The 16,747-nt window shown below is 38.0% G+C and overlaps 1 protein-coding gene across 3 annotated transcripts in view; it reads left to right on the forward strand.

Annotated features, from left to right (window-relative positions):
* The first annotated feature begins 25 nt into the window (after positions 1–25).
* Positions 26–16,747, forward strand: part of ANAPC10 (anaphase promoting complex subunit 10) — a 35,978-nt gene continuing 19,256 nt past the window's right edge. The window contains exons 1-4 of one of the 3 annotated variants that reach the window (XM_032687060.1): positions 26–154; positions 6,088–6,204; positions 7,318–7,408; positions 8,194–8,314. In XM_032687060.1, the coding sequence (XP_032542951.1) occupies positions 6,090–6,204; positions 7,318–7,408; positions 8,194–8,314 (327 nt within the window). In that variant the 5' untranslated portion in view covers positions 26–154; positions 6,088–6,089. Of the gene's footprint in view, positions 155–541; positions 636–6,087; positions 6,205–7,317; positions 7,409–8,193; positions 8,315–16,747 lie in introns of those variants that run through there. The other 2 variants (XM_032687059.1, XM_032687061.1) reach the window with 2 other exon arrangements.

The following is a 16,747-nucleotide window of genomic DNA, read 5'->3' on the forward strand; positions in this document are numbered from 1 at the left end:
GTCCCTTTCCCCGCCCCTGGACGCGGATCCTGTGAGGGGCGGCCCCGGCGCCTGAGGGAGGGAAGGTGGAGCGGCGCGTGCGCCCTGCGGCCCTTTGGCCGCCGCCTCCGCCCATCGCTGCTGCGGCGGCTCCCGGCAGGATCAGGTGGGAAAGGTGGGAGCTGCGGCTCCGGAGGGAGGCTGAGGGGAGGAGGAGGAGGAGGAGGAAGAGGGACACCCGGCCCGGGCGGGAGCTCGGCGGCCTGAGGCGGTGCGCTCGCCCGGGTCGGGGGCTGCCCGAGCGCGTCCCTCCCGCGGTGCGTGCGGGTGTCTCGGGAGCGGGAGAGCGGAGCCCGGGGCTGGGATTCCAGCGCGGCCGGGGTGTTCCGCGAGTAGGTGTTGCTGCTTTATTATCGATATTTAAGCGTTTTGCAGGCCTGCGGGCTACAGTGTTGTAAAATTGGTTAATTAATCAAGAAGTGTGGGGGGGGAGGGCTACCCAGGAACCTGAGCGAAAGGAGCTCTTCGTTTGTCAAAGCCACTTCATCCCCTGGGTGCTGTGATTTTTAAAGGCGGCTTCCACCTAATGTTTGCGCTTCACACGACTTGTAAAGAGGTGCTCGAATTCCTTAATGAATAGTTTCCATCCTTACCAGGTAAGTTTGGAAGTCTTGGCTTTCACAAAAATATATTAAAAACCCTGCAACATTTATTTAAATTGATTAAGGATACACGTATAAAATCGCTAATGTAATTCAATTGTGCAGTTTCTCTAATTACCCTTATTTTTAGTGAAATATATTTGTGACAATGAAGGACTGCAGTAATTTTCACTAGTAGGCTTAAAGTGATGCTCTGAAGGCAGAGTAAAAATAATAAGTGTTTAGAATTGTATCGAGAGAATAATCTGAGAGGTTGAACATTCAGATAAGCGGCTGTTGCAATAGGGTGCTACTGAACGCTTACTGTCATTGTTAAATATTAAGTAAACCTTAGTAATTTGAATGTTTAATGTTGTTGTTTAGTCCTCCATTTGAATAACAAATAGTAAGCACAGTGAGAGTCTGTTTTTTGGATATATCTGGAGACCTTTGAAGGCCTTAAACCAGCAGGGGTCTAGCCAAAGAAAATGAGAGCAGGGAAAAGAGCTTATAAGGTGAAATCAGTAGTGCCATTAAGAAAACCAGGGAATCTAAGGTATGAAATTTTCTTCTGATAAGAAGAACAGGAAAAACAGTCTTATGGATGTTGGAAAAGTGCTGGTGTAGTCAGTGCAGCCTTTGTTCAATTCCGTTGGAAAACCTGTAGTCAGATACTTGCTAAAACTGAATAAAATTATACGATGGGAATGCGATCAGAGTAATTTTTTTTTTTTTCAAATAGAAAGGCTGAACTTTGATTCCCTGAAAGATTCTGAGGTTTAAGAGCAGTCTGGATCAAACCTTTTTGCAGTAGCCAGTGCATTTAATGAGACAGGCATATAAGGAGTTTGTCTTGAGTTTTGTACATTTTCTGCCATTGTTCAAGCTACTGAAACGTGGTCTAAAAATAATTTTTTTTAAAGATCTTGTACAGCTGGTTGAAAAATCGCGTTTGAAGCTGACTTGTAAAATCTCACTTTTAAACAAGGGTGTCACAAAGTGTGCTCCTGGTGAGTTCAGCCTTGAATGTATTTTCATTATATTCTGTAGTGATGAACACAAAATAAATATGTTGCCAAGTTGGAAGCACTGTACAGCTCCGGGTCAGAATTCAAAATGATCTTGAGAAGATTGGTAGCAGATTGGAAATCAGTGTAAATAAGCTCAGTTAACAAGAACTGAGGGAGGAAGAGAACACAGGAAGAAAAAAATCAAAGGCCTGATTAGTGGAAAGGCTAAAGTGAACAGTAAACAGTATCCCAAAAAAACATTTGAGCACTGTAGCGCATAGTAAATGAAATATAAGTTTGATAATATGTTCTTTCAACTAGACAGGTTAAAAAGTGTGATTAAAGACAAGGAAAGTGATTGCTCTGTTGAATAAGGGCCTTAGCTAAAATGGTATGGTTATTTTCTTGAACAATAGTATGTAGATACCTAGACTCTGCTACAGTGTTAGGTTTATAAAACTTGATTTGTGAGGGAAGCTTGAGAGACACAGGCACACCAGAAAAGAAGAAACTAAGAGCAGATTTGATGAGGGCCCTCACATCTCTAAAGGGTTGCTACGTAAAGGCCAGTGATTACCTAGTCTTGGAGTTCTCTGGAGAGCAGGAGCAGAAATCCTACTTTTTTCTAGAAAATGATACTGTTAAGGGCAGTCTGGTCTCTCAAGGGCCCTTTCAGGTGTGAGTTTAAAACAGTTTTGTTTGTAATAACTTGGTGGAATTAGAAACTTTTAACTGAGGAAAACTGCTTTGCAATCTGCAAGTTCCCTCGAGCCTCGATCTTTATGGAGCTTTAGTAGGAAAGTCCCACGTTGTATCCTTCTGTGTCTCCTGTTTAGTGTGTTGTGGAGGAGTGTGTGTGTCCTTTGCTTTCAGATAAGCACCTTTTAAAGGTGTCTTGTGCTGGTACACTGAGGGTGCCCCATTTGGTTTGGCTGTGAAAGGCAGACTGTCCAACCATTTAAATCCCTTTCACTCTGTTTATAAACTGTGTGCTTGCTAAAACGTCTTTAGTGGCTGTTACTCCACAGGGATGGGATGTTCTCTGGAAAAGAGCGAACTTCTCTGAGGAAGGTGGTGAGGGATAAAGTGTTAAAGGAGAGGGGGGAAAAAAAGCTGATCCACTGCTTTGTCTTGATCAAAGGATGTGCATACCCTATAGTGGAAAGGGACAAAGTGGAAGCGTGGCCTTGATCGTGTCATTAAGACATTCATATATTAACGTTGCTAATAAGGAAACAGCGGCCTATTAATGATCTTTTGGAATAACTGAATTGGAAAATCGGTGATGTTTCCAGCCAGTGCTTCTATAGATGTGGTGTGTCTTTCCATTTTTCAGCACGTGTCAAGGAGAAGGGCCTCTAGAAAGATTAGTTGTTTTTACACAGCCTGCAAAAGCCGAGAAAAGTTTTATTAGGTGACTTAAATTACTTTTAAAGCTAAGTATTTGTGTCTTGCTCAATATGAGGTGCTTTTACTTCTGCTAGGAAGACGACCAGAAGCGTTGCTTGAATGAGCTGCTGCTGCATTATTTTTCCTTAGCTATCCAGAATGCCTTGTTCCTGAGCTAGTTAAACAGGAGTTCTGTCATGAAAATCTGACTCAATTAGTTCAACCATTAAAGATTTTCAGTCTTTTGCATCACTAGTACACAGTACGTGGTTGATTTATTTGCCAGCGGTGGTTTGGAGTTGGGATTTGGATTTTGAGTAGCTTTTCCTGTTCGATAGAAGGAAACAAACTCAGTTTAAAACATTGGGAAACTTGGATGATGTTTCTTGTTTTATGGTTCAGCCCCCCAAAATGATTGGCTTGAACTTTTGAGTACCTTTACAATACAAATTTTGGCAGTGTTAAATTAATTAGAGCTTTTCTCTGTGCACTGAAGCTTTTAAGAAATCTCAGCATCATTGCCTTAAGGGATTCTGCAGACTCAAAAGTTCTAGTAATTGTTTTGTAAAAGCAAGTGTAATCAACTTTTTGATATAATCTGAGTGAACAGTGTGATTTCTGTGACTTACCTTATTTTGGTGAGTTTTGATAGAATGTTTGCATACTTCTTTTGTCTTGAGGGTGGGTATCTAACAATATCTATGTCTAGGAATGAACCTGTGAGTATCAGATTTGGAGTTTTTCATTAATTTTCTCTTGAAGTCAAAAGAGATTCAAGGCTTGCTGGTGATGATTTTCAAAAGCTGTTTTGTATGATGTTTTTGAGATGTGATCACTTGAACTAAAATGAATAACAACTTTACTTTGTGAGGTTGAATTCACTTCTCTATTTTCAAAGGTGGGAAGAACAGCATTATTGGTTTCTATATAAATCTGAGAATTAAAATGAATGCAACTCAACCTCTCTTAGTGTATTGTCAGAAAAATGAAAAATAGCAGAGTTTGGACTAGTAGGTCACTTGAGCTTTAAAATTCATAAGTCCAGAAAAATACTTTCCCCAATGGTTAATAAACAAAATTTGAATTTTGGTGTAGGATGAGGGTTGGACTAGGTGATTTTTGAAGGTCCCTTCCACCAATCTAAACCATCCTGTGATTCTTGAAAAATGTTTGGTTTTGAGGTAGCTGTGAACTAAGTATTTTGTAATTCTTTTCCAAGACTTTTGAATTCTTAGAAAATTAGACTACTTGTGACATGTTGGTCTATTGAAATTGCCATTAATAAATTTAAAGTTGTATTAAGTAGCAAACAGAGGAAGTTATTTATTTTCTATTCTACTCTATTCTTGATATATACAAGTTTATAATGTAGCTGATTCAGTAAAGAATTATTATTAAAGCTATGTTTTAAGGAGCCTATTGTTAATACCTGATAGAAGCTTTAAATCAGATAATGCACAATTTAAATACAGTGACTAGGGAAAATGTATGTGCTAGTGTATTCTTGGAGAAATGGCTAAATGGATTGTCAACTTAGTTTTTTTAATAGTTTTGATTTTTTTTTTTTTAACAAAATTTTTCTGCATTGGCAAGGACTTTAAAACATCTTATTGCATGAGTTTGTTTTTTTTTATTTGGATGGCATTAGGATTACTGTATCTGTGAATATATATATATATGATATCTGTAGGATTAGCTGTGTAGTGTTTCTGAGAGAATGGTGTTTGAATAAGGTTTTTGTTTGCAGCCTTTTGGGACACTTGCTGTTGTCAGTATTTAGATTTTACTACACATGCAGTTGTTTATTCAGATGTTTTTATGGTAGTTAGGGCTGCAGTTTTGTGTATGAGAAAGCAGCATAAACCCCTGGAATACCATCTCGAGTCATATGTATGAAAATTAAAAAAAAATAAAATAGCCAAGGGCCAGTAGAAAGTGTTTGGTGCAGTGAGGGATGTGCACTACAGAATTCAGATTTCCTGTGTCCCCCAAAGAGTTTTGAGCTGCAGAGTTATTAGTACGTAGAAAATCACTTCTGTAGTGGGTAAGGTCTGGATCCTGTGGTTACCAGCCTGGTTCTGTACCTTATTTGCTCTCTGGGTGAGGTACTGGAAGACTTTTTCTGAGAATAGCAGAGCACAACATGATGTGATGCATAAGATGAGAAGTCACCTCTAATTCCCTGACTCTTGAGCACTGTGTGTCTAATTTTAAGCTTTAATGTAGTTCTTTTCATGGAACTTCTGCTTCTCTGGAATGCTTTTGCTTTATTTTTTTCCAGTTATTTTTAAGCTGCTTTCTAGGAAGTAATAAGGTGCTCTGTACCAAATGGAACCCAGCATGATTATGTTGTAGTGTATGTGGTGGTAGTCTGGGTGTTGAGACTGTGCGTGGTTACTTGAGCAGTGCAAGTCACAGGTGATGATTCCTGATGAAGTTGTGAAGTTAAGGAAATGAACCATGGGTAAATGTGGCTATAACCAGTTGTTACAAATTGGAGACCACACAATTTGTTTAAACTCTCATTTCCTATTTTTAAGGAGCTGTATCTCCAGGACAGACTTGCTGTAGTTTCTGAATAGGTTTCTGAACTTACAGATTAAGTAAAACTTTTAAGTGTATGTGGGAGGGGGGTGAAGTTGTATTGCTAGACTTTAAATCAACAAGGTCTGTTTTAATGTCTTAAAAACAAACAGAACCATAAAAACCAAATCCTGAACCCCTGACTAACTCTATATGTGTAAGTTAGAATGATACAAATAAAGTAGGTCTTATGAATGTTCCAAATATGTATTGAAATTTTAAGGACACAAAATTTATGTGTATGTGGAACCTCTTAGACTACTTAATGTATTATATATACTTATACATGTTACCTTATGTATGTATAAATGAAAGATTCTACAGATGTGCAAAAATGTATGCATATATGTCTAAACCACATATTCTGTAGGCTATTATCTAAGTGTGAGGCCAAAGAATTAAAGTGTCTGTGAACAAACACAAGCCTTTAATTTTCCCATTAAGCCAAAAGTATGTCAACTAACTCACTTGTTTTCTCTTACTAGAAATGACTACCCCAAACAAGACACCACCTGGTGCTGATCCAAAGCAGTTAGAGAGGACTGGTACTGTTAGAGAAATAGGCTCACAAGCAGTTTGGTCCCTTTCATCCTGTAAGCCAGGTAAAATCCTACTATCTCATGTTGACAGAAGTTTTACCTATTTTATACTAAATTGAGGTTTTTGTTTTACTTGCTCAGTGAACAAACCGTGAGCAGGAACCCACCCAGCACTGTGGAGTTGCTTCTGTGCTTTGGCATCTTGCCTGGGTGTCTTCGATTTTTGCCAAAGAGCAGCCATGCAGTTGGGTGGCCTAAATGTTCTTTCTAAAACCCTGCAAATAAAATAAAACTATTGTAAATGGTCCTGAAGTGCAGTTAATGATACCTGCTCAAAATATCTTAAGATCTGCGTTCTTTTCCTCCGGGGTGTTTGATTTGCTGTTTCAGAAATAGGTATTGGGAATTTATCTTGTATTTGCTGCAGCCTAAAGGGAATGATCCCTTTATGTCACAATATTGTGCTCAGGCTGAATGTGTCTGGTCTGATATCCTGGAAGCTTACTTGAAGAAAAATGTCATATGGTTTTGTTGCTTAAACATGGGGAAAGTAATTTTTTATTGCAGATTAAACTTCAACTGCTACATTAGAACTGCAATTAGTGTGGGCAATCAATAAAAGGATGTGATTAGTAAAAGGACAGATAATGAAGGGAAGAAAAAATATGGATTTGGAATTGCTTCTTTAAATGTGATGGCATTAACTTTCAGGAATACTGTTTTTGCCATCTGTTGCTTTTTCTAGCTAGTAACTTGAAAAAGCAAAAATATTTCAGAAGACTACTTGAAAATATTACATTTGGCTAAAATTTTATAATAAATGAATGGTCTCTGCTAACGATTTTCCCTTAGTTCAGCAGTTAAATTACATGATAAGTGGGAAAATCTAACTGTTAATTAGTGTTCTTACAATCAATATGAGTTACTACTTAACCATTTGAAATTCCAGGACATGTTGACATGGTTTCACACCCCACAGACTTCAACAGCGTTGAGTTTTCACAAATTCCTCTGTTTTAGTTTCGTGTCAGAAAAGCATAGGCACAACTTGGGTATCTAGAAATATTTTCTTATATGTTGTACCTTGGGCTACATTAGTTTGTAACAGCTGAAGAGAAGCTATATTTGCATCAGGGAAATGGGAAATTCAAGACTATAACATTTTCTTTTTCTTAGGGTTTGGAGTGGATCAGTTACGAGATGATAATCTAGAAACTTACTGGCAGTCAGATGGATCACAGCCTCATTTGGTGAACATCCAATTTAGGTATTAAAAAATACTCCCTATGAGTTAGGGTGTTTTATATAACTTTGTGTTGATGACTGTTCACCAAAATAGGAATTTTGGAAGTGAAAGGACTCCTGCATTAATCCTGTTACCCAACTGGTAAGAAGCCAGTTAGATGGCATTTATAAAAGTGAGATTTTCAAATGTAATGGTTTACTAAATGCCTAAATAAGCAAGCAAAAGAAAGGTTTAATAGTATGTCATTTGTGACAGTGTCACATTTACCTGCCTAAGGTGACTTTTATCCAGACTTTCTGCCTTTGAGAGTAATTTGAAGGATAGATGGTTGTCGTTAAAGTAGTCCTGTGTAACCTGACAGCTGAGTTTGAGAAACCTTTTTTATTCTATTCTGTGTAGGATGCTTTCAGTACTTTTTCTTTAACCAAACTTAAGATGATGTTAGATGTTCCTCACCTTTTTTTATTTGCTTTTTTGAGACCCCCTTGGTATAACAAGAGAACCACTATTTGATAAGCTAAACATAAGCTTCATTACATACAGGTGCTTATTTGGCATCTTGGCCCATTTCTTGGTATTCTGACATTTCTGAAGGCAGACAAAGGAGAACAATGAAAATCAACTCTGTGTACATAACCTAAGGTGAAAAAACCACCTTGTTCTTTAACAGCAAGTTTCTTATAAGTCAGTAGACACACATATTCATTTTTAGAACATTTAAATCCTTAGTTGTTGCAAACTAGCAATAACCTGATCCTGAATATTTTTCTTTATGATGCTTACATAGCTTGTGTTGCTTCTTGCAGAAGAAAAACAACAGTGAAGACATTATGCATTTATGCAGACTACAAATCTGATGAAAGTTACACTCCAAGCAAAATCTCTGTCAGAGTAGGAAATAATTTTCATAATCTCCAGGAAATCCGGGTAGGTCTCTGATGCTTTGCTTTTTGTCTTAAGATTGTTCTCTCTCCTTAGGACATCTGATGTAGAAAAATCGGTTGGGAGGTAAAATATGGCATTATGCTTGAAGTGGGAAAATGGCTGGGTTTATTTTGATGTTTGCTTTTAGTTTTTGCCTTGTAAATTTACTCGTCTGGTTTCTGGTTTTTTATTAGGCTCCATTGCCAACATCGTTATAATGGACTTGATATATGGATCCTATAATGGGATAGAGAGCAGGGGTTTCCAGAACTGGGCTGTTTAGAGTTGGTTAAACTTTGATTTTACTCATGTAAAATACCTGCAGGTGTATGCATTGCATGCATCAAAAGGGAAACTTAGCTTTTAAATACTCGCATTTTTAGACTTAAAAAAAGGCATGAATTTGAGTTATTTTTTCATTAATGACTTGCTCAGCTGTTGAGTCGCATCACTAGGGCTCAGAATTTAAAACTACAGATTTTAATTATAGCTATGTATGGTGCATAAATATTTTAGAGTCTGGATTTCATTGTTGGGAGGCTGCATATTCTCTTAGTAACTGGCAGCATCTGATTCAAAGCTAACTTTGAGACTCTGGAAAGAGAAATTAGGACACAAAGGCAGATAACCAGTTCTGCAAAGGTTTCTTTGTATTCTGCTGGTTAGAGAATCTTTATGTAAGAGAGAATCTTTATGTAAGGGAGAATCTACTCCATATCTTCTAATAGCTGACTCCAGCAGCTGCTGGTGATGAGAGCTAGTAGAATTGAAGCTAACTTTTCTGTAATCATACACAGAGCAAACAAGATACCAACTTAAATTGAAAGTAATGTAAATTACAGTCATATATGTTCATTAATGATATTTAACTTTTGACTACAGTTTCTAATTTTTTGTAAAGCTTTTTTTTATATATTGGACAGTCACTGAGATGTAAAAATTGTGAAAGGGATGCAGTTTTTTAACAATATGATGCAAAATCCAATTTCCAGTTCTGAAGATGTGCTTAAGACTTTGAATGACACATAGAGTCGTAGTGTTTTATTAATGTTTTTATTTACAAAAGTGTAATAGTCAAACCCAGTATTTTTTCATAGTGATGCTTCTAGCCAGAACAAATGAGATCAGATTTGAGTTGCTTTAACTGCTTAGTTTTGCTTACCTTCTGGGAAATAATAAAAGCAGATTTAAATTAGTCTATGATCTTATTAGATGTCCACCTTCTAAACTAATCAGGTTTACAGGTATAAGCAGGTATCTTTGCTAATTTTGAGTCACCGGGGTCTCATGTTTCAAATTCCTCTTCTCTGGAGCTCAGCAGCTACTGGCAGATACTTTGGGAAGGTTTAACTTACCAGCCTTACATGGCAGGTTTTACAATAACAGAAGGATTGGAATGACAAGAAAAGGGAGATGCTAAATAGTGGTTTGAATTTTTATTTCTGGGATTTTTATTATTTTCGTTTTGCTTTTCATTCCCAACAGTTTGAAGTCCCAGGAGTGACTCATAAGTAGAAGGTTATAAATGCAGTGGGAGTAAAAAAGGGTAGCAAAGATGTGTGCCTCTTATGTTAACACTATGTCCTTTCAATGATTTGTGATGTTCTCTCAAGCTTTGACCTTTACTTTTATCCTAAATCTTAAATGGAAAGGTCTTGATGTGTTTTATTTTTTTAAAAAAAGTATTTAATTAAATATTCTTTCAAAAGAAATGAATCATCACATTACTTTGACTTTCATCAACAGCAAATTCTGTCTTTTCATCTTCCTAATTGTACTGTAGCAATTTGGGAGCTGATCACTGTATGTGGAACAGTAACAGCAGTTGGATCTTTTCCCTGTTATCTGCGGGTCAGTTTTCCGAGTGTCCACTAGATGTCATTGTTGTCCTTAATTATCAGTTTGATTTTGCACTTTTATCTACTCTTTCAATAACTGAATGATTATCCTTTTTGTAATAATGCTTACACAGTATTATGCATATAACTGCCTAGCTTAAGTTTCTTATACAGTGGTAAACTTCCACTCGTGAGGGTATATCTGTTATTCATATATTAAATATCTACAGAAACAATAAAATGCAGAGCAGGTGTATTAGTCTTCTGCAGTTTCTCAGGCAATATTTCTTTTTTCTTACTAAGAATGGGATTCTGTATATAATGTATTTAGTTAAAAATGGCACTTCTAAATGAAACAAAATACTAAGATTTTTTATAGTATATGAATGTGACCATAATATGTTTCATGAGAGAGTAATTCTTATGTGTAGCACATCCTCAGGTACTTTTGTTACTTCAAAACTGAGAAGAAAATATGGTCATGCTTCTTTGTCACCACTGTGATGTTACTTGATCCTATGAATTTTCATATTTCCTAAACTGCTTGATGTTCAGAATGTGTTTTTTAAATTTTCCTTCAGTCCTGAAAATTTCTCTTTTCTTCAGCTTCTCTGACACGTAGGCAGGTTATTAAAGCAGTGTGAACTATTATGAGCTCTTTAGAGAAATCTGCTTAATTATACAATGATTCCATTGGCTTCAGGACTGATTAACTGGATGGAAAATCAGGCTAAATTATTTTCTGTTTTTCCGTGGATGTTTGCCCAGCTCATAGTGTCTAATGAATGTGTTTTCTTTCCTAATGGTCTGATTTTCAACACAGTGCAATATGCTGTTAGGCTAAATTTTGAGATGAATGTAAGATTAGCTTTAGTTTATGTTCTGGTATGTAGACATGCCTTTTTTTGGAACCTAAGACAAAATTATTTTCTGAATAAAATGTCTTTTTCCCCTCTGAGAAACAAGTTGTATGTATCCCATTGTATGGGTGAGAACAGCCATCATAATCTGGCAGTGTTATTCCCTTACTCAGCTGGAACTGAAGTTGTGTGCAGTCAGCCTTCTCCTCTGACTTAAGTGCCTTTTTATCACAACTGTCAAGCTTGGAGAGCAAGGATTTTCTTATTTCCAATCGTGGAGTTTTCCCACATAATGGTTCAAACAAGTTTGGATGGACAAGACAGTCTATAGACACATTTTTAGAACAGAATCCAGACTCTTCACTATGTGATTTAAGTTATTACACTTTCTCATGATATGAAAGTAACCCACTGCAAAGGATGTGAGTGAAATACTGGCTGCAAGGGATCTCTGGTCTCTTCAAGTGATGCTCACCTGCCTGTTGCTTTTGCACCCTCTCCAAGACATTTAGGTCTTCAGCAGTTCACTTTGCCATAAAAAGATTAAGTGTTGTGATGCTCAGTGCAGGTAGGGTTTCAGGTTGTAGTCTGTATTCATATATACATTCACCTTGTAGTTTCAGTGGCTTCTGCTGCCATCCTATAATGTAGGGTCTTTGCACTGCAAAGCAAGACACCTGTAAACTCTTGCATTGGTCACTTCTACAGCTTTGGATAAAAAATACACTCTGGGAAGGTGTGGATCAGACTTTCTGAAATTAGCTTCTTCTCATATTGGTCCACATCTGAGAAGCACTGGGGTTTAATCCCAAAATTAAAGTTGCCTCAAGAGGTAGGACCCCTCCTGAAAGAGCCAGTTTTCTATTCTGCTGTGCCCTGTAGAGGACTCAGCAGCAGAATGTGCCATATGTTGCCTGTAACTAGGTAAGGTGCAGCTAGACAGGGATAATTTCTTTCCCATTCCAGGAGGAGTTAGTTCTTGGTTTTTGGGCTTTCACCTGGTTTTTGATTTGAAGTGGGACGTGTTTTTTGTTTGGTTGCTCGTAGTTGAGAGAAACTGGCAAGCTTTGTGATAGGAACAAACCATTGCTGGTGCCTGACATTGCTGTGCTTACTTTGCTTTTCAAACTGTTTCAAGGCACTAATCATCCACTTGGGAGATGAGATGTATCAGTGCTCAGGCCTAATGGGAAATGATCAGAAATACCCCACTGAAGAGGAGGGAGCCAGGAAGCGCCTGGCCATGGACCTGCTGTGTTTATGCAGTAGGGCAAATTTGCAACCAGATAATGTGGCTTTGTGTTACCAAGGTAAGCAAGGTCTCTGCTCTTTCGTTTTTCGGAAGCCATTCAGTCTGAAACAATGCTGCTGGAACAGGGTAACTCCCCTGGCTGACAACCTTTAGAGGTGTGCAGTGCTCCATCACCGGGCAGGGATGGACAGCCCTTATGCAGGGAAAAGAAACATTTTCACTTGAGGTCCCATGGAGCAGACTCTGCATTGAAGAATGATGCCAGGTATTAAACACTGCTTTGCAAGAGGCCTGCTTGAATTTGGTCTCTGTGTGCTTTCCTCCTGGAACAAAAGCCTACTTAACCTTTTCAACAAGAGTCTGTTCTGAAGATGACTTTGAAGACTCAGGTGAAAGCCCTGTTATCATAGTACACTTTTGCTGGCAACGGTGCGAGCCCTTTGTTTCAAAAGCTTTTTTTTGGTTGGTTTTTTCTTTGGTTTTTTTCCTGGTTTGGTTTGGTTTGGATTTTTTTGGTTTGTTGGGATTTTTTTGTTGGATTGCTGTCTGGTTTGTTTTCAGTTTGTTTTCTATCCTTTTGGTCTTGCTTGGTGTTTTGTGACCAGGTGCAGGCCCAGCAGCCTCCCTGGTGGCCCGGTGTTGTAGCTGAGCACCACGGACAGGGCTCCTTCTTCACTGTTGTAAGAGATTCTGCACTACAGTGGGGAATTATCTACTGGAGGAATGCCCAAACTGGGGGGCTTTTCCAAGGGGTAGTTAAGGAAGTGTGACCCTACTATAATCTCTTTACCCTACAGCGTCCAGTGATTGTAGTGAGGAGGCTGGACTTGTCTAGGCATTTTCTGAAATTCAGCACTAGCAATCTCAACCTATTTTCTGTATGCAAATTGTCATAGGACTGTTGTAAGGTAATGCATCACGAAAATGTATTCTTTTGAGTCTCTAATCAAACATCTCTAAGGTGCATTTTAAATTGCTTTCCATTGAAGATGGAGTACTGAGTTGTTAATCCTTTAGATTCTTGACTAGGCTTCAAGTACTTCGGTTAGAGACCATTCCTCTATGTTCTTTCTTCCATGTAAGAAAAGAGGCATTTCTGACCCCTCATTATTCCTTGAGTTCAGAATGTCAATTAAAAATAGTCAGTCTGCTTTCTGCAAGCTATACTTGATGCTAAGAAAAGACCAAGTAAACTTTTAGTTTTATAGAATTTCAAACTGTAGTCTTTCTTGTCTGTCTCTAGGATACTCTCTAGATGAGGTCATACATCCTCTTGTTCATTTTGGTTATTATCTTGCTGTTATGGTGGTTGAGTATAGATTTAGTTCATCAGGATGCAGACAGTACTTGTTCTTGCATCTAAAATTTACTGGTGCTGGAAATCTGCACAGCAGGGCAGTAGAGTGATCCACTGGTATTGGTTAGTTATTAAGCCTTGTGATTGGTGTTAAAGATAGGAATCAAGTTTAGGAAGCAGGGTTATTTCCATATTAAGTTGGCACTTCATTCATGTTTCCACCTTCCAGCAGAGGATATTTTGTGAGTCACCAACTGGGATGTTCACATGAAATCATCTTTACAAAAGGAAGACAAATTTAATGACGTTAACATCACTGCTCCCTGCCAATATCATCACATTCTACATAATATGACCTTTTCATCATTCCTATGCTTATGAAAATCAGCTAATATATGCTTCAAACTGTGGAAAGTATGAACAAGATTACAGTTTTCCTGCCCTTTTATGCTTTTGAATGGTAATACATTAGAACAGAGCTGTGCAATCATGAGAAATGCACTTACTGAAATAGCCTTTTATGCATATGGAGGTGTCTGTGTGTGTACAAACAGGGAGATCCACATTAGATCTAGAAGAATTCTGAAGTATGGTCCACACATCATAAAATTGTCGAAGCATTTTTATCTTGTTCTGAAATGGTATTTTAAGAGAAATAAATCTCTCTCCTGTTGGATCTTAGAGGAAAACTATAAATTGGTTTTATGCTGTGGTATGTGTTGCATGGAGAAAGATACTTTTTCTCATGTTTTGTATCCCAGCATTCAAAACCAAATCTATGAAGGAACCTTTTCTTGCCACAGAAGGGCTCAATTAGGCAAGGGTACCTTAAAGAGGCCCAGTATTTTTAATACTGTCAGTCTGACTTTACTTTCTGAAGCAGAGGAAAAGCAATGTGAAACAAAGTGGCAACAGCTCTATGGAAGGCAGGAACTTGATGAAGTACAGAGCTTTCCTCCAGGGAACTCAAGTATATAGAGACTAGGAACTGATCGAAGCAGTAAATGTTACATATGTGTGAAAGCCTTGCCTTGAATTGTAACCTTTTTTCATGATTATTTGATCTAAGTTTTACCATGGGAAAGAAATTGGAAAAAGTGTATGATTTTTTTCGTGTAAAAGTGAAAGAGCTTCTCTTTCCACTGCCAATGACTAAAGGCAATAGAACTTATTAATCAATTATTTATGTTAGGCTCTGGAATCATGGAACCATAGAATGGTTTGGGTTGGAAGGGACCTCTAGTTCCGACCCTCCTGCCATGGGCAGGGACACCTTCCACGGGATCAGATTGCTCAGAGCCCCATCCAACTTGTCCTTGAACACTTCAGGGATGTGGCATTCACAGCTTCCCTGGGCAACTTGTGCCAGGGCCTCACCACCCTCACAGTAAAGAATTTATTCCTAATATCTAATCTAAACCTTAGTTTAAAGCCAATTCCCCCTTGTCCTGTCACCACAGGCCCTTGTAAAATGTTTCTCTCCCTCTTCCTTATAGGCTCCCCTCAGGTACTGGAAGGCCACAATTAGGTCACGCCTAAGCCTTCTCTTCCTGTAGCAAGTGTTTGATTACATGGCTTCATCTCTTTTCTGTGAACCAAGTTCTAGTAGGGGGATCTGAAGAGATTTCCTAAAAAGCTTGTTTGTTAAATATTTTACTTCTCTAAAAATCTTTCTGGTCCCAGTGGCTTAAAAATCTTTAAAAACATATGTTATCAATGCAGGTAAACTGCATTTTCCCTCCAAAATGATGGGGGACTTTCTCATTGGCTTTGATGCAGGTTTTCACTAGTGTATTCTAATTACAATGCTCTAAACAAGTTCCAGTCCTTTGGACATGAGCAGGTTGCAAATAGTTCCCTATGTATGTTTCTCTGTGAGAGGGAAAGAGCCAGATACTGGAACTTTTTATATTAGTATTTTTTAAAAAAAGCAGGGAGAGAATTGTGGCCTTACAGCAGATATAGGATAGTATAGGAAACCAGCTGCAGATTTAGGTGAGCATATTCTCCAGCACTCTTTTGAAGTATGTAGGATAATACTACTGTTGTAGAATGATAATCTTATTAGTCATCTGTTAGGAAGGTGATTTGTTTGTAGTCTGTGCAGATTATCTCTGCTATTGAACCAGTATCCCGAGTCAAAGTCCACACTGGGTTGTGTCCAGTTTATACCTGACTGAAACTTGTAATTGTGTTCTTCATTTTGGTACCAATTTTTAATCATTTGACATTTTTGTTCAAATGAACTAGTTCTGTCTAGAATTGCCTAGTTCCCCCTGGTATAATTTACCTAAAAGCTCCCCAGGAAAAGCACCATATACAATTAAGTTCCTTCCAGTTAAGAACAGTCCTTAAAACCTGTTGTTCCCGTTTGTTCATCAGTTTGCTATACTGACTCAGCTTTTCTTGGTAACATTTTTCAGAAAAGCTATTGGTTTTCAGTAGTGCTTGGTTATTGATTAAACAGCTGTTAGAGATTTAATATACTGTCTATACTTCTGTGTTGTTCACCAAATTTGTGGCTTTCTGGAATCCATATTTCCTTATTGATTATCTCTGTGATTGTCCCCTGTGCTACAGACTTCACAGATGGTTGCAGTAGGCTTTTCAATCTTTGTAGGATCTCTATAATATACAAAGTGATAGAATAGAGCCATGAAAGATTGCTGGTTTTCCGTGATAGTTTCTTGCCTTTTTTATAGCCCTGAAGGATTTGTTCAGGAAAGATTTGAGTAGTGGAGATCAGTGTACTAATAGACTAACCCCTTTACCATTCCTAATTAGTAAAAAAGAAGAATCTCTTCTTCACAAGAAGATTTTGTGATGGATGGTCAATGTGTTAATAAAAGTTCTGTAAAGACTGGGGCATGTCATTTTTCCTCTTTGCACATGCTGTCAGTTTTGGAATAGTCCTCCTTTTTTCCTAATTTTATTTTTAACTCTACCATCTTCTGCAGCTGATTTACACACATGTACACACATGGTGCTTCTGGCTTTTGTGAAAACATTTTATGTAGCCTTTAACCTCTGGTGCTACATATAGCATCTCTTTGTTTCTTTTAAACCATGGCCTTTTCTGTTTAATGCCTATATAGAGCAGAGATGCTGATCTGTCTCTCTTTGATAGCATTACCAAATTTTTGGAGCTCCTAGAGAGATCAGTCAAATGTCTGTGTTCTTCAGCTCCTA

The sequence above is a fragment of the Chiroxiphia lanceolata genome, chromosome 4, assembly GCF_009829145.1.
Source record: "Chiroxiphia lanceolata isolate bChiLan1 chromosome 4, bChiLan1.pri, whole genome shotgun sequence".
NCBI classification, from domain to species: Eukaryota; Metazoa; Chordata; class Aves; order Passeriformes; family Pipridae; genus Chiroxiphia; species Chiroxiphia lanceolata.